Genomic DNA, 23,112 nt, shown 5'->3' with positions numbered 1-23,112 from the left:
CGGAGTGTCAATCATAGGGAAGGCTCCCAGAAACATTTCTCCATTTAATGAGGATAATTGGAACTCGGGGGACCTAACTGTTGACTGCCATGTTCGGTTGGAAGACGGGTGGAGTCAAGTCGGCCGCAAGTTCATTTCCAAGGATGCCTGACGGTTCCCGCGACCTCATGTAAACCCGGCATCGTCATGGCGTGACAGCACAAACAACTTCTCTCAGAATGTGACTCAGGGAAGAATTGGTTTGGTATTTTTCAACTGCTTTGGAAATATTACGAAATCAAAGAGGAATGTTGGAAAGTAAAGTGATGACATTTTTCTAAGACAAAGATGAAATCTTCCACAAATCTTGCTACAATTTCTTAGGGAATAAGATGGAGCAACAAGAATGGAGAAAAAATGATGGATGGAACAAAGTAATTAAACTAGACATTCTAAACAGAATAATTTGGTTCAGGAGTTAGTTTTCATTGTATTTTCTAGCTGGGGCTATAAATATACCTAACAAAAAGATTCTACACTGACATCATATTTCTGCAGTCTGATTCATTTATACAATGTAACTGGTCTTCTTAAAGTTGATGCTTCTAATTGAGATGCACACTTACAACATCACCTTCAAGCAGGAAAAAGAAATAGGAAATAGACATAATAGACAAAAGAAAGCAATGAATCATGATGCAAGCAACCAACTTTGAAACAAAAATCAACAATCCAAAATTTGTGGGAAGTATGAAGTAACCATTATGAACACTCACCCAGACTCAGTGATTGGCACAAAAACTAACAGATATATCAATCATCCGACAAAGTAATGCTGATAAATAAATCATAAACCTCCTGAATCCCAAGACCTAATGGCCTGCCATAAATCATATCAAAGATAGATAACCCTATTCTTTCATGGGCCTAGTAAAGACCCCCCCTACACTTTGAGAATTTTAACCAACCTATTAACCTACCGTCTCTTCACCAATACCAGATTAAAACTTTAACAAAGGTTCAATAGTTTGAAATTTGGATTATGTTATAGCATCATACAACTTTCCAATATTCTAAAATCTTTCTTTTGATTCTTTGTGAAAACTTGACAATTACATTGGGAAAACATTTAGTGCTCTCTCTCAGTAATGTTTTTATCATTCTTTTGAAAAAGCCACATGAAAACTTCCTTTACAAATGTGATGATAGGGCATCCGTTTAATTTTCACTAAGGATTATATCATTCCATTTCTTTCCAATCATGTCCCTCATTTGACGTTCATTTTCATCAATTTTGTTTCACTAGAATCTGCGCTTCCTCCTCCAAAGAAAAAAAATCATTCTTCATGCAAGCTTTGTACAGGCCAGTTAGGCCAAGCCCTTATAGATTGAACTGGGCTCCGACATTCTCTTGTACTGCAGACATGACAAGTTTGGGAAGTTTGTTTTATGATGTTTACATTGACGCATCTTTGGGGGCTATGACACGAGGATTCTTCTTGAACTTGGAATAAGATGGGATATAACAGACAGTTAAGAAAAATGAAAGAGAAATGAATTTTATCTACAAAATCCCAGGATGATTGATGGACAGGTTTTAAAATGAAAATGAAAGCAGGATTGAGAGATAGGGGGATGAAACTGGGACAGTGAACAGTTATAGGGCAGAGCTCTCTTGAACATGGTAATTTACTCAGAGTGATTTTTTTTTCAAAGGTTAAGTTAGAGAGACAATCTTCAAGATGTATGAGTGAAAACAAGCTTATCTTACAGGAACATCTTTGTGAGATTCTGTGAAATGTAGTAGTGAAAAAATCTTTATTCTATCAAAAGTGAATTACTTCAAAGGTGAATTTACGAGTTAATTTAGAGTGAAATTGGATTGAAAATGTAATTCCTTTAACTTGTTTTGGAGTGACAGGGATCACTCAAGGATGCATGGACTAATACATCAGTCACATTTTCTCTACATCGGCTGTACAGCAAGTCGAAAACAACCCTTTTTGTACCAGTTATATAAAGGTGGTTTGAATAAAAAAGAATAAACCAGCTGTTTTTTACTCGCCGTACGGTCGCCGGGTTGCAAATGTGACTAACTCCTTTTATTCCAAATATATATTTTTTATTGATTTCCTTTCTATTTTATCAAAATATACAAAGAGTAATATGTACTTAGATATTAGGACCTATACAGTGAAGTGTAGTAAACAAAGCTCTAAAGTAATATCCTTTCAAATGCTAAATCGGACCTACATAAAAATGGTACAATTGCCTCCTCTAAGATCATGAAAATATGGTAATGAAGAGCTTTCATCTTATTATCTTGTAAAAAAAATGGGAGTAAAGCAATCAGATCCACTGTGAAAAATAAAATTAGCATATTGATGGGTCTCGCATTCTAATGCCAAGCTTTCTTGGCCAAAAGAAAATGCTAGCACTATTCCCAAATCTAACAGGAAATATTAACCCAGAAAAAATGCATCAAGAAGTATGATAATGAGCCATATTTGGGGCTAAAGATAATGGCTTCGTTAAAAGTGTTGATTTGATGGAATGAATATAAGGCAATGGTTGCCATGGTGACAAAACCTTCCACTTATTTCCCAAGTACTGCATCATTTTCCATCATTATGATACTTAATACAGATAATTATCCATTGTCGCATTACCCTACATAGCGGTACTCAAAATATCAACAAAAGCAATATAATTCTCTCATATTCGTTACTATCCTTTGAAAGAAAGTAGTTTTCACATGATACCCATGAGTGATTGAGATAAGAAATTTTGCATTTATAACTATATATAGCCTATATATAATAATGCAATTATGTGATTTGGGAAAAGTTAGAAAAAAGTAAAAGTAAAAAAAAGTGCTGTTTCTCACTGATTTTCCTACAGTTATTTAGTGTGTTTCTACTATCACATTTTGGGGTTAAGTGCTCTACATATTTTTAGGAAAATCAAGATTTTGAAGTGTGTTGTTCAAAATGTAGTTGCTCCTTTTCTCATTTCAAAATAAACTGACAAAATTTGCTCAACAAAATGAGGATATATCATGAATAATGGATTAATTTTTTAATATTCACAGTGACACAAAAACCTGTAGATTACTGGAAGAGGGTCTTTTGGATAAGTGCTGGAACTTAACCTGTACACAGCAAAAACTGTGGTGTTAACCAGTGTATATAGAGGACCACACCAGTTATTTTACACTGGTGATAAATTGGTGGTGTTAGATTGACACCTATAGGTGTTATTACAACACCTTTTGTTGTTATATTTACACTCTTTGGTGTTACATTTGAGGGTGTAATCTTAACACCTCAGGGTGTGGTCATCTATTAACACCAATTGGTTTCAGTTTTAACACCATAGTTTTTACAGTGTATGAGGCCTCTTAACACACAGGTTTACAAGTGAAATCAATCATAAAATGACAATGACCAATCAACATGACTGCTGTATCTGCATTTTGTTTAAAACATTGACCAATAGCCAATCAGATCTTATGCATTTTTAAGTTTACAATTGATTGCAAACTTGTAATAAAGGACTCTGGATTGACCTTACTCTAGCTCAAACCAGATGGTTTGTGTGGGTGATGACCAATAGCTTACTTAATTTCCTATTTTGTCCCACTTGAAATAGATAAAATATACTGTCAGTCAATTATAGTTGGGACAATAAAAGAGAGATTGATAACATATCTACCATCCTGAAAGCTTCCCCCAGATAAAATAGACAAAATGACAACTGAACACTCAACTCATTAAAAAGATTTACATCTGTTTGCAAAAGCAAAACTGGGAGGTCTGGTTGCGTTTTATTATCTTGAACAAAACATCTTTATTTCTGTAAGACGATTTGATTTGAGATCTCAGGATTCCACTTACATCACTTGTCCAAATCGTGATGTGTGCTAGTGAACTCTCGCAAGCCATTTTTCATTATCATTCTAATGCAGTCATGTGATTTTAATGCGAATTGTCATTTGGTCTCTTCCCATTTGGTCTCATAAAAGTTTGGTATGATACCAATTTGGTCTAAAAACACTTGTTCTTATCCCATTCTCGTATAAACTGGTAAAATTAATCATTTTGTCTACTTGCTGCTAAGCCCATTAGTCATTTAATGTAGAAATATGGAACAAAACAACTCATGCAACCTTGTATCAAACTAGATTCTGAAATATCAAATGTATGTTCGACGTTCTTAATTTCAAACATTAATACTTGGAGTAACCAATTTCTTGGAGTGGATAATTGAAATATTTGTACATGTAATTTCATAAAATGTAATGGTGGGTCAATAATTCAGCTCACTTATAAGTACTTTCTGGAAGCCGGGGGGGGGGGGGGGCTTCAAAATTATAGCTGTCACATTTATGCCTTTCTCTTATCCAATTCCAATGACATTTAAAAGTTTTATTTTACCAATGATTTCTAACAATTGATTCATATAATCTTGATATCAAGATGAATATTTCATTTGAAAATGATAAGAGATAGAAGAAACCACAATTAACTCTTAAATTCAAAATTTATTGAGGCAGTTAGGTTCTTACCTGTGAAATTATCAACAACATTAAAGAGATAAAATTAACTCCCAAATGTGAAAGGGATTTGTATCTCTTGATTGTGAAAGGGTGGAGGGATGATAATGCTGGTAAAATGGATCTTGAATTGTGATGGAAAAACTGTTCCCAAGTTGATGAGTTAGGCTGGTGAGACTTTGAGCCAGCCAGGAGGATGGCCGTGACTTTGGTCTCTCCATGATGACAGGGTTTATTATCCTTTAATACTGTTTATTAGTGCTACCTCATTCTACATTATGACAGAGACATGTTCACGGAAGACTAAATGGGGGAGGGGATGGGGGAGGAAGATAGAGAGATAGGTATTTATTTGTGGGAAGGTATTCTTCTATAAAAGCCATTCTCCACCCAGGTGAAGTAAATGGGTTCCTGGTAGGAAGAAATTCCTTGAATGCTTATCATTATCGCTATCAAAGTGGACTTTCTTTCTCCATCAATAGATGACTCTCTTTGAAACAGTGAATATTCACTCTTTTTCCACTCCCTCCAAAGAAGAGTTAAAAATTCACTTGTTTTGGAGTGTATTATGATTCACGATACAGTCTCTCTGAAGAGACATCAAAAGAGAGTGAAATTTCACTCTTTCACTTTCTCTGCAGCGATGTCATAAATAACTTACATTTGAGTTATCATTTTAGAGTATTCTCTCAACATAACAAAAAGTGAGTGCTTTGTCAATCATTATCGGTTGATAAGCTGTACTTCTTCTAATGTAAACTAGTGTGTATGCTGTTTTTTCTTTTCTTATTTATTTATTCTGTTATATTTTAAATCACTTTTATTAACTGTATGTGATTTGTTATACAAAATTATGAAAACCCAATAAAAAAATTTTTAAGAGTGCTTTTCACTCTTTCTTCACCCATCAGAAGTGATGTCAGAGATTACCTTCAAGGAAACCTTGCTGCAACAGTCAGGGGCAGGGGAAAAAAATTTGAAAGAAACAGGGAACTGGAAGTTCAATTTTTACAAAATCAAGTTTCAAGACTGAACATTGCAACCACTCCTCTCACTCTTTCACATCAAGGACACCCCCCCCCCATTAAAAATGGGACAAAAAACTGACTGAGAGGATTCGAAGAGTGATAGGGTGTCTGTAAACAATCTTGAACTGTAGACAAAAGGAAAGCACTGAGTCAGGTACAAGGGTTTCCAAAGAGAAAGAGAAGAACATAATATGGAGGAATTCTAAACAAGGTGACAGCTAGATCCTAGGAGCTGTCAAGATATGTCTACCAAGATCTGGATGAATCCTATGACCTTTGTTTACACTCTGACAATCCCCTGTCATAGCGGAAGATGAGAGGGAGAGAGAGTGGGAGAGTGGGAGAGAGAGTGAGAGAGAGGAAGATAGAGGAAACAAGAGAGGGGGCTTCTGCAGAATCACATTTTAATGACGTATTTTTCTAGAACTAACAAAAAAGTTGTGTTTTAAATGACACGTCTTTGAAAACTTTGATTTTTTGGGGGAAATTGTTGATTGCATGCAACCCTGGAATGATGCCTGAAGTAGGCAGAGAAAGTGGGAGAAAGGATGGGAAAAACCATAGAGAAAAAATGAGATTCAAGAAAAAATGAGGATGAGAGTGAGAGAGAGTGATGATGGAAAAGTGGAACTAGACCGCCAGGAGCATGCCACTTTCAATCAGTTGTAATACTAGATATTGGCAATCTTTTTAGGGAGAATTCATCTTCTATTCTACATGTCATAAGTTTCATCTTCATCTGTCTATATATCAGTCATGAACTGACATATTATAAGCAATCACACAGTTTTCTCTTCATCTTCCTCCCTTTTTCTACCCCTTTCTCTCTCTTTATCTTTCCCTCTCGGCTGATCTTTCTCCATATACAGTCATCATCTTTCCTAAAAACCTTCTTGCCTTCTGTGTTTCTCCAAAACACCTTTTATTTTCTTTCTCTTTCATTTCGACATACTCATTACAGATTTTTGCTTCAGTTATTACAACTATTCAAACAGAAAAACAAAGATACAAAACTGCAAATGGAATATGATAATTGTCTGCATAGAAAAGTCTTGATGCATTCGAAAATTAAAGCCATCAAGAACTGAATTAAATGTTTTAATAAAACTGGATAAATGCTTGTTCTAAACATGATTACTATTTACTAGTAGTAATCATGAATATAACATTGCAAAACAGTATAATATCATCCCTAAAACTAAGCATAATGGTAGGTACAAGTAAGATAGTCTACTCTGACATCTCTATCGACAACAAGAACCAAATCACTACCAAACTATCCTCCATTCTCCACCTTCATCGGTCTCCGCCTTTTAGCACCATCTCAAGTTTCACAATAACTCTTGCCACATATAGGATTTTCATCCCCGCGAATTAGTGTCAAACTTGGATACCGCAGCCTTCCCCCGACCTCCCGTAAAAAAGAACCCTTCCCAACCTCCACCGGCCAAAAATTGGAGGCCGAATTCAATTGGATTAGATCGGCAGCGGAATCAGGGTTTGAGTCTAGGAGTGTGAATAAGGATATCTGTTGCAGCGATTGGAACGGCGCTGGAGACGAGGAGTGATGGTTGCCCCGCAAGCCGCCTCGTCGGCACACCGGACTACCAGCGTGTCAGTCAACGCGCCTCCAAACCTGCCAGAATTTTCTAGGTAGCTAATTTCATTGGTTGAAAGACGATGCATTTACCCTCAGCTAGCCTGTACACCCCATGAGCCAAGAATACACAGATCCATGTCCATGGCATAGCCTTGCAACGGCATTACATGAATGAATTTTATCAGAAATTCAATTTCGTTGCCGGATTCTTTTTCAAAAACTTGACATAAAACCTGTTTTACCGCACAGCTCATTCTATCATTGAACAGAACTTTGAACCAGTGGTAATTGAATCATTCATTCCATGACAGCATATCTCAAAAGAAATTCATACTTCATGATCAGGCATACCAACATGTTCCCAAGTTCAGTTATTTTCTGGTATTACAATACCAACTGGAATATTTCCATTATAGCATTTATTTTCATATTAATGGTATAATGAAATCTGCCCAAGTCAAATGAAAAATCATCCAAATAAGTGCCATTTCCACATTCTCACTATAAGTCAACAGATTACTTGTTCAGAGATTCAGTGATGTCTCATGAAAAGAGTACATACATATACCTGTATAGTTTCCAATAATAAAATCATTCAACTAATAGGCTAAAGATAATATCAGAAGAGCTGCAGATGTTAAAATACTTTACATTTTTAGTTGTCATTTTTTTTCAACAACCATAAAGAGTATCCCATCACATCCCCCAAAAAGGGTGGGGGAGCTATATGAATGACTGTATCATGTGAGAATAAACTCATACTAAAATTTAAAAAAACAGAAACTGTCACAAAATGGATTCATGGCAAATATAGAAATGTATTCAAATAATCAGCAAAGGTAATAACATGACCATTTTATTCTTTAGAATAGTTTACATTCACCCAAATAAATTGCTTAAACTGAGTATGTATTTTTTTGTTATGTGTAATGTGCCAAGCAAGGTTTGCCTTTAAATTGATGGGTAACTGGTAATGTCATTGGTGTTGTGTTTGTTCCAAACTGCCACCACCCTTGACATTGCAGAAATGATGAGCGTCCACATCATCAATAAGCAACTGATTGGTCTGAAATAGCTTTCAGGAAAGCAGAGACAAACAGACAAACGGAATAATATTCATACGATCAGACAGAACTATACGGATGAAGGAGTAAAAGCTTTGAGGTAGATGGACAGAGAGACAAACATACAGACAGACTGAAAAGGGACAAAGAAACTTGAAGAAAGAACTAGATAAAGACAGACATATACATGTAGATGAAAATAAAAATATGTTCACATGGAGTAGGCAGACCAAATTACAAAAGGAAAGAAAGTCAGAAAAGAAACGAACAAAAATAAATAAAAGCAAACAGAGAGGTATACAGAACCAATAGACAATCCAAATCAGACAGGCACAAAGACATAGAGGTATTAAACAGAAGTACATGAACAGACAGAAAGACAAGGCAGACAAACAAGAAGAAAGATGGAAGCAAGCAGTTCCCCCAAAAAAACTGGAACAAATCGCCATCAACAATTACGAAAAGCCTTTGTAAAATGATGCTTTCCGATACACTTTTTCTGAAAACTCCGACAAAATGGTCATCTTCTAATATGAAGATGCCTTGAATGCGGTGCACAGAGAGGTTAGCAGACGACTTGACATACACAACCTGACAATTTCATCTGGAGCAGTCGAGTTGTCTCTGTCAGCTGAACTTGGCCGTCACCGCCAAGATGGGATGTATTTCATCAGGATCTCAGCAAGCCCACCAACCTTGAAGTCTATTCCTCTAATCTCAAACTATCACCCCCCCCCCCTCTGCAGAATTCAGAGTCTTTAAGTGATTCACCTGTAATATTTCTTATCTAGTCCTTTTAATATTGTGCAACAACTACACATAAATTCCAACATTAATTCCAATAACCAGGCAAAAGAATACACCTGGCAAGGGGCAATTCTGCCTGATGTCTACAAATAAAATAACCATTACAAATTTAAAAAGTGCCATCCCAACCCTAAAAAAGTAAGGAAAAAAAAGAAAAAAAACAAGATAAAAATGCTTATATACATGGGCATTCATAACAGAATAAAAGAATTAATGCCACTAAGAGAAAAATCCCTCTCGTAAATTTATTTCATATGTGTGAAGTAAAATAATTTAGAATTGAAGATGATTGCAAATCCACAGCACACCGCAGCTATGTTTGATTTGTCCAATAGACATAGAATTTTTTCGGAGAAATGAAAATTATGTGGAAAAAATCTGTTTAGCAAGGGAATTATCTTGCGCCTAAGGCTCAAATGATTAATGGCATTTTGTTCAATAATTATGTAAGATTACCCTTATTTCAAAATAACATTCTGCCCACCTAGATACATTATATGAAGCAAAGCCTCATGGAGTAAATCCCCTCTTTCAACCCCGTAAAATAGATTTCAATAGGCAGTTTATTAAACAACTGAGCCTTACTTCACAAAACAAAATTATACTATGATTATTGAAATTCACTTATCTTTCTATTTTCATATATATATTATTTCTTTTATAATAAAGCAAAAATTGGTTCTTGTTTTGAAGATCACCTAAAGCCTTTTCCTCCCAAGCTTATCATGAAAATTGTTTTCATTTTAGATTAACCCATTTCAAGTATTTAAATTAGAATCCATAATTTTACAAATTCTAAATCTGCTCCATTAACCTCATTTCTTATTTTGCATATCTTTCAAATAATAACCAATTCATTCTCTAAACCCACTTCTTTTCAAGTTTTTTTTTGTTAGATAGGACTCCAGCATTTTAAGTTTTTTTTCATATTCATCAAAACTGAGTAAAATCAAATGACAAAAAGGTTTAACTACAGAGCTGTCCTTACACGTTAACTATCATGTTTTATTTTAATCTAACCAATATAAAGAATTCACTCATTATATAAAATATTTTGTGTAAATTCTTGCCAAACGATTGAATTTTGTAATCTTTTCCTATTAGTAACAAGTTTATATTATATCACTTTTGTTATTTTGTTTGATTTACTGTACATGTTATGCTTCGTGTATATGTTATGCTCTGTGCATATGTGTTTACTTTTTGGACCCCATGTAAGAACAGTATTTTCATGTTGACAAAACTGAATATGGGCTATCCATCTGTTTGTCTTTTTTGTTTTTAAATGGAAAATAAATACTACACTATTAATGATTATCTATAAATGATGACAGTTGTAACAAGGGACTGAAACAAATATTTCTTTTAAAAAATCACATTGATCGTTTAATGTTTTCTGGCATGACCTCATGTTAACAATGCTGTACTAGATATCAGCAAATTCAAGAACCTGCTCATTTTACAGTTTGTTGGCAAGCATTTTAAACATAGTTTCACTTCAGAATTACATTCTTATATCACATTATTCTTTTGCTGAATTTGACGATTGGGATGTTACCTTCCAATTCCTATCCCTTTTTATCGACTTAATTTTTCATGTTTCCCCAAAGTTTTCAGGGAGTCCTTCACTCAGGTAATATATTGTTCTTTGATTATCTGATTGTATTTGCACAAGACATATTTTCCTGTTGTGTGAATGAGCCTTTGATTCACGGTGTCACATATAGCCATTTACAAATTGTTTATGATCAGATAATGGAGCATGCATACCCACAGTATTTTATGGTCAGGAATTTCCTCAAAGAGTAAACAAACGGACAGGCCTAGCTGTCATCTTCCAATATTGGGAGGAATCATAGCTCTTACACCAATCAGGAGGAAAGATTGGGCCTACAGAGGGGTAAAGGAGTTTTGTCCTAAAATTGCTAGAAACATCCCAGCCATTTGCAAACAAGACTCCAGACATATTGGCCAGTGTTCTGAAGTCGGCTTTAACTTAAACTCAGGTTTAAAGTTGTGGTTTAAGTATGGACAGCCAATTGTTATATAATCACTTACAGTATAGAGATATCAAACTTCAGCTCATACGGCTCTCAAATCATTTATATTTGTCTAGGAAGTATAAATAAATGAGTGTCTTCACCATCGATGGATCAGGAAAGAGCACAGTAAATATAAGAAACATACAACTTATAAAATTTTTGATACTTTTGGCTTTCCATACTTAAGCCACAACTTTAAAACTGAGTTTAATTAAACCCGACTTCAGAATACGGGCCATTATGGTTTAAGGTTTAATGAGAGGCAGTGTCTGTAAAATATGCCTTGTAGGAAATTCATTGTTTCCTTCTGAAATGGAGCAGATTCATTTTGATATTTAAATGTCTTAATCCTCATCACCACCGTCTTCATCATTTTCACTATTAGTAGGGCTACATCAAAAGTTGAAACAGCATAGCCCGTCCTTAAAACTCCCTCATGCCTTAGTTTTAGTGTATGATGTCAGAATTAATCTTGTGTAGAATGAAAAATAGGCATATAAAGACTTAAAATATACTACCAGAGCAAGGTATAGGCCTCCTGTACAAGAGTGCACCACTATACATACTCCAAGCATGGACCTGTAGTAGGTCCAGGCTCCAAGTAACTTGGGTCAACTGAAAACAAGTACCAAACTCTACATGTGCATCTCATACTAGTTACAACATGCCCCTTCTCCAGGAACAAGTCATAAATCTTCATGGTCCTGGGTCCCTGAGGCCATGTCCTGAGAGTAGAGGGTCAACAGTTGACCTTAGCTGACCTCTAGTCCAAGGAACAGACTCTGGCCTCCAAAATAGGATGTTTGGGTGTTCTTGAATGTTTATAGCTATTTTGGTCTTCCAGGGTGCTTTTACACCTCCCTATGAAGGAAAATACTTAGGCCTATAATTTACAGCAACTCACTATGGGGGGGGGCACAATGTTGTTTGTAGTCAGGAATGACCTTATCAATAATTGAAATATGATGCACCAACATGTAAGCACAACTTATAATGTTAATAAAGAATCATTATGTTTGTAAAATCTTTGAATTTGTGGAAACTTGGACATTAATTTTTGTACAAGACTGTGTATGTCTATGATATACAATCTAAAAAATGCAAATTTCTTCCTTTGTCATAAATAGTTGAGAATCCCACTCAGTTTGTGACAACTATATGAACAGCTAAGTGAATATTGGATGAAGTGCTAACATTCACATGGAGAACAAATATGAAATATTCTGATCCAACCTCCCCTAACATCATGCCCCCCCCCCCCTCTAAGGAAAACACGGGTCATCATTGTCATACAAGAGGTGGTCTCAATCCCATCACTGACATAATATAAAGTGCAAATCTTCAAATGATGGAAGATAAAACTTACTTTTTATATCAAGTGACAAAAAAGAATAGACACTAAATACTATAAGATGCAGGATATCATCTTCTTTTATAATCCTGTCAATGTACACCTGACTTGGTTCTCTACTTTTATCAATTCTCAAACTGAATAAACTGTCAGAAACCTGACTTCCGCTGGACAAGATAGTTAGCGTCTATTCTTCCTAGCACTGGAAAAATGCCTTTCAGAATCCCTCCCATTATTGACAGGATTGATCTGAAAAGACAAGATTTGGGGGCACTTTCTGGGAGGCAGGAGCGAACCCAAGAAAAGGTGACACGGAACAATGGCCGCCATGATTGTCTGATAGGGAAATGGATGCAGACAAACCTTTGCAATTTGTTCCTTTGTTCAAGGTTCGATCATGGGGTCTTAGAAGGAATGCAGTAAGATGATCCCAATAAATTCATAAGAACTGTCCTGCAAAAAAGCAGATCATTGGTTCTGTTTAAAGCCCCTCACACCCGACCGAATGTAGGCGGACGAAGGGTGACAAATGGGAAAAAAGCACGAGATGTACGCAAATTCAACAAATTCAAATAAAATTTCCGTCAAATCATGTGATCAATAACTATTGTCGAATTTTATCAACGAACGGTAAGCGACGGATAAATATGACGTGCGGAGGATATTGATTTTTCAGCTCACCTCTTTGAGTAAATTGCAGCCAAAGGCGAGCGAAGGGTTGATATAACTAAAGACAAATGAACAGTGAGCAATGGTTTGATATGGCATGCGATTAGAAACGAAGATGAGGGAATAGATCAGGCATTCTTGTACGTTTGCGTCATCATGTTGCTTCCTTAAGGGTTCTTTCAAGATCAGTCCACTTTGGCAAAAGCGCGATGAGGGACTATGCATGACAATAGCACACAAACGATAAACGAACGATTACCGCAGACTAAAAGAGCGATGCGAATTCAGACAGATGACCAATTGGATTTTTCAATTCGTCTGGAAATTTTAGACATGTTAAAAATTTCCGCGCAAATTTGAATAATCGCAGCTGTTAGTTCAGAAGGTGCATGAACCCAAACATGAAGGGTAAATATGATTTACTATCAGTTACCATTGAAAACAATTTGTTTTTTTAAATGCCTTTCGCCAGCCTTCGCAAAGCATATTTCAGGCAATTCAGTTAGGTGTGAGGGGGCCTTTAGGTGCCTTGCAATATCAAATTAATTAAATCTTTCATTGGGCTTGGGGGATTCAAATCGGCTTGAAAAAAGAGAAGTTGAGGAACTAAAATTCTACACAATCTTGCTCAGTAATCAGGTATCTATCATTTCTAGTTCATTTCACAAATTTAAACTGAAAAGTGGAGACACTAGGAACATCATGAGAGAGGAGAGGATGCAAAGGAACTACTAAAGAAGACCTGGACCAAAGAATTTCACATAAAAAGACCCTCTAATGGACAGAGTCGGCTTCCTCTTTCATCTCAAGAAGAAACCATTGTCCTGGAGTGTCCGGGCAAGATATCGGCGGCCATTAGTAAACAATGCCTTCATTTGTAAGCTGTAAGCGGCCAGGAGTGTGTGAGTTTGAATACAAACAAGTGAGCAAGAAAGGGGGGTATTTGGGTCAATTTGGTCTCTATTCATTGGTATAAGGGGGGAAGGAGGAGCACTTTGAGACCCCCTATAAAGAAAGGATAGTCCCTGGGATTCTAACTGGGGTCAGGTGAGAGAAAGGAATGAGGTTGCTATCCATGGGATGGACAGGAGATTGCATGTTAGGGCATTTTTTTTAAATACTCTGATCAATGCTCTGATTAGCAAGCCAAACATTAAGGGAAACATAGGCTTGGGAGTCATATTTTCAAATTTACATCTCTTCAGTATAGGTCCCTAGTTTGTTCCGTAAGGCAACCTGACAATGTTTGTATGGTTGTTTTCAAGAAAAATCGATACATATTTTGAAAACATTTGAATTGCATCGAGAAAGCTATTACTGTCAAGTCCCACTCCAAAATGAACTCTGTTGACATCTGTTGCAATAAGCCAGTTAATTGGTACTCGGAAATGAAATGACATGAGCGAATAATACTCTCTCTAACTGCTGATCAGCTATGAATAGTCTTCATTAGTAAGGTATTTGGGCAGAATAGAGAAAGATTTCAAGCTAATACAACCAATTACAGTGGGATGGGTATCTAATCAACAGGGATTCAGTGCACTGCTGGAGATCCAATGTTGTCCCTCAACCAACTGTTGAATTAAAAACAGAATTTGTGTATGACTGAAACTTGTTAACTCATTGAAAGCTACTAATATCATAGTATTCTCAGGATCCATAAGGGCCATATGTGACGTAATTAGAATGAAGAACTCATGCATGGTAAGGCTTAATCGCAATCGAGTATCAGTCATACACTCATTTCATGATATCACTTCTATTCCCGATCATCATAAATCTGTAATGATGGAACGTAAATCTACGTGTCTCCCTGTTAATCCTTCCGCGAGTTCGACCGGGATTCTGTGTCATTGATCGATTCATTGCATTGTAATCCGCTATGATGAACACGCTTTTGTTCGCGGTAGAAAACATTCTGCGGGACACACGGCATTGGTATTCTGTTCTTTCTGTGCAGGTGAACCGAGGCAGAGAAGACAAATTATACAGACTGATACACAACATCACCCAACAATCCCTCATATTTTTCTCTCCATCTTTTATTTTTTTGTCATGTCAATTTGATCATGACAAATAGCCTCGGTAAACTTCATTACGATATGAATACGTCCCATAAAGGTGGACCGAGGAGCGTAAAATAGGCTTAGCGGTTCAGTAACTTTCATCCTGATTGCTCTATTCATACCACAAACCAATTCTGAGAGGAGAAATATATTGTTGAAAAATGCTGGCAATTGTCACTGCCATTTCCGAGCCTGCAACTATCTCAATCATTCTGCCCTCTGCCTAACCATTAAGTTAATTTCAAGAAAAGATTTATGGGTTTAAAATCGTAGTTCAATGACTGATTGAATTGCTTGGTATTAATCACTTTATCCCCTAAACCCTGACATCAATGGAACAAGGAAATGAATCGGGAAGGGGTGTCCTTTTTTCTTTGACAATCAAATATCCCAGCCCATCCTTTATGGCTGTACCAAACCCTAAAGAACTAAGAGAAAATATGAAACTATGATGACAATAAATCAGAGACACTATCAGGGAAAAGATGATGACTTATTTTGCAGTGATAAATGGCTCCAATTTCTAGATTTGATTCATAGTTAAGTGTAGCAAATATTTCAATTAATGTAACATCAACTTCGATTATCATCTTCTGTGTAAGCTGCTTATCTGACAAATTATTTTGGAATCTTCAGAAACGGAGGCGAGAGACGAACTTCCAATCTTCAGACAGATTTGGATTATTTCATAAAACACATTTTTAATCAGTTTGTAAGAAAAAAATGCAAAGTTCTTTGGAAAAGTGTCGTACATTGCAATCTTAGTTAACTTACAGGCCATGACATCATTTGCTGTTATCAGGCCATCCACAGTGGTGATTCAATGATCAAAAGTGTAATCTAACAATTTGAAAATGATTATGATAACTATTGTGGCCCTTTTAAAGGGGTGGTCCAGGCTGAAAGTATTTACAGCTTAATAAATAGAGTAGAATTCACTGAGCAAAATGCAAAATATTTCGTCAAAATCGGACAACAAATAGCAAAGTTATTGAATTTTAAAGTTTAGTAATATTTTGTAAAAACAGTCGTCATGAATATTCATTAGGTGGGCTGATGATGTCACATCTCCACTTGTTCTTTTGTATTTTATTATATGAAATTAGGTTTATTCAATTATTTTCCTCCAAGAACTAGAAAAATTTGATTAACTGATTTAGTGCATTAAACATTTATTGCTGCAACTTATTTCATTATAAGGGAGACATATCATTCAAACAAGTATGAAATAATGAAAAAAAAAAGATTTTATATATAACATAAGAAAAAATGGAAAGTGGAGATGTGACATCATCAGCTCGCCTAATGAATATTCATGACGACTGTTTTTACAAAATATTGCTAAACTTTAAACTTCAATAACTTTATCATTTGTTATCCGATTTTGATGAAATTTTCAGCGTTTTGCTCAGTGAATTCTACTCTGTGTACTAAAATATAAATATTTTCAGCCTGGACCACCCCTTTAAATAGCGATTTAACATTTTGTTTTTAGAGTATACCATGATTTTATTTTTCATTTCTACCACATCTGCCCAGAATTCTGTGTAACCTCCAACCCAGAAATAAAAAGATCAGAAGCTCTTCACTTAATAATCAATCATTGTCTAGCAACACTGTTTGCATTTTAGAAGAGGAAGACAAAGTTTGAGCACCGGAGGACTCAAAAAACTTGCAATGAATTCAAGAGTGGGGGTAAGATGAGGTAAAATTCTATGTAAAGTCTACTGAGAAGTCCTCTTTTTCAAAGTAAATTTGCATTTTCAGTTCAACGAAATGAAAAATGGAAAATGACTGATGAGCATGTCAATGAAAACAAAAAAACAAAAGGCAGCGCGGTCTGTGTGTTTCTCAACAGGTACGTGATTTCTCAGAGTTCAAACATCGTCGTCGGAGAAGCAAGCAAAAAAAAGTTCCCTCTCTTTCGGTCTAGGTTGTTTGTCAGTGTACATACACACCGGTGATGCACTCGTAATAACAACAGAGGAATTGGGTATGCTGCAAACTCTCTGGACAACAGTGTTACAATCACGAGGACTGACAAAGAGTGCAAACTATTATTCCTTTTGTTCAATATTTTGAGTTTTCTCATTATTGACATTCTGAGTGCATGACCCTTGGAGTAAATTTCCCCATACTGTTGATTCCTTTTCCCTGATTTTCCTCTTTCTCGCTCTTCAAACCCTTCAATCTCTCTGTTCTTCTTCTCCCTTCTCTTTAACCAGACTTTTTTTTACATAATTCCCAAAGTTTTAAAAACTTGCCCCACTTTGTGGAATAGCTCTCTTGAATACATAACATTTCTGTTGAATCCTTTAAAAATCTGATAAAAATATTGATTTCTTAACTTTAAAATGTGCCTTCAGCACTCTCCAGAGTAGACTTAATGGTTTATTAGTTTGCATTATTAATATCTAGCAGTATTTTGTTACTTCTCAATCACAAAGCAACAGCTACACATCAGCAAAACATAATTAGAGATTAGAATACTTGATTCATATGAGTATTATTAATATTTCAGTTAATATATAATTTCCTATGAGATTATTAGATATTATTACCATCATCATCAATTCATGTACATATCGTAACCAGTATTGATTTCAGTTCGCCAAACTTTTGTGGCTTTTAATAACGTCCCATTGGGAGGTATTATATAGCCTAACCAAATATGAAAAACTTCACATTATCTTGACAAAGTTAGTTTAAATATTGAACTTAGTCTCCAAACAGTGAAGAGTGACAATGACAATGACCCCCTTTAAGAACTAAAAACAAACTCGAGATGTCTTTTGTGCCAAAACGTACCCCTCTGTCGGTATCTTGATGTTCTTCTTATCCTACATCTTTCTCTTCTATCAAACCCACTGGCAAATTATTGCCAGAGTAAATGTTAGATCTAGCCTACCTCAATTTCTTTCAGCATTATTTCTGTTTAACCAAAGGAAATCTTCCTTCCTGAATAAATGTTTGCATAACTCTTGAAATAAAGGTAAAGACAGAGATGGCCTGCCTACTAGATGTCACATTCTACAAATAAATCAAGTGCTAGTTTAATGTACTCAAAGGTTAGTAGTCCAGACAAGGTGCCCCCTCCTCGAGCACCCCCCCCACAAAAAAAAAAAAAAACTTTTTGTCACAAATCTTATAAATTCATGACTTCATATTTCCCTCCAAAGCTTTGGATTTCCTTATCAAAGGTGTATTTTTTATCAAATGAAAATATTCCTAATAAATGAGAAACATCAACAGATACTTCCTGACTGACTTAAAAACCAACAATTCTGTTTATTGTAACTCCTCAACAGGACAGCCTTTTGCTGGTAAACACCAAGCTGGTATATAACCAATTACCTAGGAAACATTTTACGTTTCGGTTACTCAGTCATAGGGGCTGACGATACAGATATTACTCTCGGGCCTTTTTATCATAGTGGAGACAATGGCAGAGTGGGGATTTGAACTCACAACCCTGCGATTACGAGTCCAATACTCTAACCACTGGACCACATGACTTTATTTCCCCCACATAAAATAAACTCCTCAACCACAGAAATGAAACGTTTGAACAATGTGAACTGGTCTATAACCATAGGAAAGTTTATGTAGCCTATAGGGTCTTTAAATCTGACATTTACACTAGTCATTAAAATCACCTTTCCTGTCACTCACACCTAGGTTAAAGTACTGTGCTCCCCGCCTCTACCTGATTTCTCTATCTCTCTCTCTTCCTATCATCCTCTCACCCACATCTCCAATCCAATTCCTTCAATCACTTTCTCGCATCCCCAAACCGTTCTCTGTTCATTCTATCTTCTCATGAAGTTCTCATGACTCCATGCTCCTCTAGTCTGCTGGGCAAACCCTTCACTCGAGATAAGGGTCTGAATGTGCAGCCTACTCGTGCCTTGTGTACTGAATTGGAACACCAAGTTTTGTATGTGCTAGTCTTTGCATTGAGGCACACTTGTTGATCAAATTTCCAATCAGGGTCTGTGCCTGCAGACTAATGCTCCTAAGTCATCCACCATTTAAAACAAAGATTACACTAGGTGATCATAATCTGCAGGCACAGACCCTGATTGGAACCACTCATTCAATGAACAAGATTATTATATAACCTTGTTCTCAGTTATATCTCAATAGGTGGTTTCAAACCGCCTCGATCACAAGAATCCCCGTTAAATTACGAGAACTTTTTTAGGCTAAAAAATACCCATTAATTATTCCTGCATTCACACCGCCCTGAAACATACCCTTTCGGGATAAGTTCCCGAAGTTACGAGCATGCGCAGTATGGTCTGATAAGCAGGCAAGGCGTGAGATTCAAAATCACTAGCCCAGCAGCCACCCGCAGCTTCCGCGCCCAACGACCCACTGGGCTAAAAGTTCCCGTAATTTGCTTTCACATCGCCAAAATACCTGCGACCTTGGAAAAATCCCCGCGAAAGTTCTCGTAATTTCGCCAAGTACCTACTATTTAGCGGGTATTTTCTTTCGGGGAAATTACGCGTAGTTTGCTTTCACATTACCAAAATACCTGGTATTTTCTGATCGGGGTAAATTTCCCAATCAGAGAATACCTGGAACTGACAAACTTTGAGGCGGTCTGAAACCACCTATTGTGTGACAAAATAAAGGTGGCAATGTTTGGCTTATTTTCTCTTTTTCTTTGGGGCAAATGCTTGATTTTTTTACACTGACAGTTTCCATTAGACCTGTTAATTCATACCGCTTGGCTCTTATTTAAATTTGATTCTTTATATCATTTTTTCTTAATAAAAAATAGAGATCAAAAAATGAAAATTTTCTTGCCATATTACTTTCCACCAATAGAGGGCGTACACAAAAATATGCCAAAAATTCAAGTTTTTGAGCGCTCTGGTGAATACAAAAATTATTCCCACATTACCAATGATATATAAATTAAAACTATACGGAAATTAGTAAAAGTGATATTTTAATGATTTTTTAAGTGTGTGCTCTATACAGCATTGGTATACCATAGTCCTACCAGTAGATTCTCCACAGGCCAGATGGTAGCAGTGAACAAGTGATTGGAACTTTGATCAACAAGTGAGCCTCCACGCAAAGACTAGCACATACAAAACTTGCTGTTCCAATACAGGAGGGCCTTCAGTACACAAGGCATGAGTAGGCTGCACATTCAGACTCTTAACTCGAGTGAAGGGTTTGCCAAGCAGACTAAGGTGATCGTGCCTTTGTTAGTGCCGCACCTAAACTCTGGAATAGTCTCCCTTCCGTAATAAGAAATGCATGATCTATTACCTTGTTTAAAACTAAACTAAAAACCTACTTTTTCACGAGAGTTTTAATAAGTAACTTTTTGCTATATAATTTGTAGAGAGAGTAGGCTTCCTTTTCCAGTAATTAGAACTTAATCATACTTTTGTGTATTTATCTTATTAACTGCACCTATTAAATATTGTAATGCAGAGTTGACTATATACAAATAGAAATTGTGCAATATAAATGTACAATATTGTCATCATTATTATTATTATCTTCTTTTCATCTATAATTAAGTATTTTTAACATGATTTCTTCTCTTTTCTCTCTATCTTAGTTTATTTTGTAAAGTTAGCCAAGAATTAAAAATCATTAGAATTTCACCAGCTAGTTCTCCTAGAGTAACACAGGAGTTTTTCAGGAGATCATTTATTATAAATATATTTTATATAAAGCAGCCAATCAATCTGGAAAAAATCCCATTTTCCCTTAGCTTGCTAAAATCACATCTACTGGGTACAAATTGAGGGCATCAATTCATTCTATTATTCAAAGAATTAAAAAGCTTCTTGTCTAAGAAGATGTTGGGCCTTCATCACCCACAAACATATTGTCTTTGTATATTTGGACATGACAGGACTTTAATGCCCGGAGACTAAGTCTAAATCCTGCGGATCTGCGACATATTTCACCAACCTTACTGATCCACCTTTGCAGTTTCCTCCAAACGTCACCAAAATTCTTGACGTCCCAATTTCATCTTCCCCGTTTCATAACAGCATCTCGGAAAGACCGGGGAGGATTTGTGATTTGTGTTTCAACAATAAACACGGACCGGTGAAAACAACTACATGGATTGGCACATCAAGTAAATATTGGGAAGCCTGGCTTGAACTTGGGGTGGTCAAATCAAATGCTAGCTCAGGGAAAATAAACTTGGCTCCATTTTTCGGTAGCAGCCCGATTTTCAAATGCTACTAGCTGGTGTAAACTCAAATGGCTGTCATCGTTTCAAACATAGGGGTGGGGTGCAATGTAGGGTGGGGTAGATCTGATGGTTTGGAAGGGGAGGTAGCATAAAACTATAGTATTGCACTACAGTATTTGATAATTATGGTTCACATTATTATGCTTGCTGCAAAAGGAGCTGTGATGCCTTTCCAAAGATGGGGGAAAGTTTCACTCTCATTTGCTAAAAAAGTCTTCTTTTCTTTAAACAATTTTTCTAAAATGGAACAGGAAACTTACCAGGGGCTGAGTTATTGAGACATCTCCAAAAGGAATTCTGAAAGAACAAAAAAATAAAAAAAACAGAAATTATAAAAGAATTAAAGGCAATCTTATCTCTCTATCACATGCAGTGAATGCACTTTCAGACCGAGCCCCACCCCCAATCTTTCTTCTGGCGAACCAAGTCAAACCACCATTCCATGATTGAGGAAGATTATATGACAATATATCACATCAGGGGCTAAGATCTGAGGCAGTGAGAAAACATACCCCGATCAATTACCAACACATTCTCATCCCAAAATTACCCCTTTCATTTCCACCGAAGCCCCGTCCTCTTCCACTGTTTCTTACTGGGCGCGTCCGCATGAGTGACCCGCACACCAGGCCACGCATTATTGATGGATTGATTCAAGATCAATAGGTTCCACGACAGGGAATGTCGGCTGGCATCGCTCGGGATGCTGGGAAAAGGGGCGCCGGGTGTTAACAGGAGGACCGGCCGCATCGCCGAGAATCGCAAGACAAAGGTGTTCGGGGAGACGCTTAGATTACGCCATCAAAAGGATTCCGGGGTTCACGCTGGTGCGGCGGGAAGGAGAAGTGTCGAGGCAATTTAAACAAGTGTGTTAAGCCAATTATACTGCCTCTATCTTGGAAGAAAAAGAAGAGGAGGAGGAGGAGGGTGGGAGATTTGATTTGGGATGCGCTGATAGAAGCTATCCCGCGCTCACGCTTGAGAGAGCTTCGTCGGCTGAGAAATGCAAAGAGAGAAAGAGAACATCCACCTCGGAGGTGGAGGAGGATAAATCGGCCTGAAACGATGCCCGCCTCACGCCGCGGGGTAGCGCTAATTTCCCTAAGCTCAGACGGGTTGCTACGACGATCAGCCTAATTGGATTGGGAGACGATCATTCAAAGCAGAGCCTGGAATCAGACAAACTATCCAGCTACCATCAACCAACAATTGGCACAAAATGAACATCAATCTATTTCATAGCTCCAGTCCCAGCTTGATAAATTGGCCTTCGCAACAAACACAATAGGCACCCAATGGATACATGTTCATGCCTACAATGCCTATGTATTCAATGTAGGTCAACCAAGTGTTACCCAACAAATTTTACACATCTTCGGTAGCTGACAATCTTTTGTCGTTTGCTATCAAATAATATCCTCAAGAAACCATACTGGGTTCGTTCACACCCTCAATCTGATATCTCAATAATGGTTAAATTAAATCAAAGTTGTCTTGATTATCAAATCAAAATAAGATTTGATTCACAAGGGATAGTATCGTAGAAGGAAGAGGGTGAAATCTGCCATTCTTGTATTTAGGAAACCTAATAAAAACAATCAGTCTTACCCACAAAATATGCAACATTACAAAAAGAAATCCACTTTGTTAAGAACTAATTTTTCACACATGAACTGTTTGCATTGTTCTGAACAATACTTATGAATTACAATA

The 23,112-nt window shown here is 36.6% G+C and overlaps 1 protein-coding gene across 1 annotated transcript in view; it reads right to left on the bottom strand.

Moving 5' to 3' along the window:
- The window catches only part of LOC121426932 (reversion-inducing cysteine-rich protein with Kazal motifs-like), a 104,079-nt gene that overhangs the window by 30,314 nt on the left and 50,653 nt on the right, over window positions 1–23,112 (bottom strand). Inside the window, exon 4 of the mRNA XM_041623343.1 lies at window positions 21,660–21,696. Within this exon, the coding sequence (XP_041479277.1) occupies window positions 21,660–21,696 (37 nt within the window). The remainder of the gene's footprint in view (window positions 1–21,659; window positions 21,697–23,112) is intronic.

The sequence above is a fragment of the Lytechinus variegatus genome, chromosome 13 (assembly GCF_018143015.1).
Source record: "Lytechinus variegatus isolate NC3 chromosome 13, Lvar_3.0, whole genome shotgun sequence".
Classification (NCBI taxonomy): domain Eukaryota; kingdom Metazoa; phylum Echinodermata; class Echinoidea; order Temnopleuroida; family Toxopneustidae; genus Lytechinus; species Lytechinus variegatus.
The sequence above is the reverse complement of the archived record's forward strand: the minus strand, read 5'-3'. Positions and strand labels throughout refer to the sequence as shown.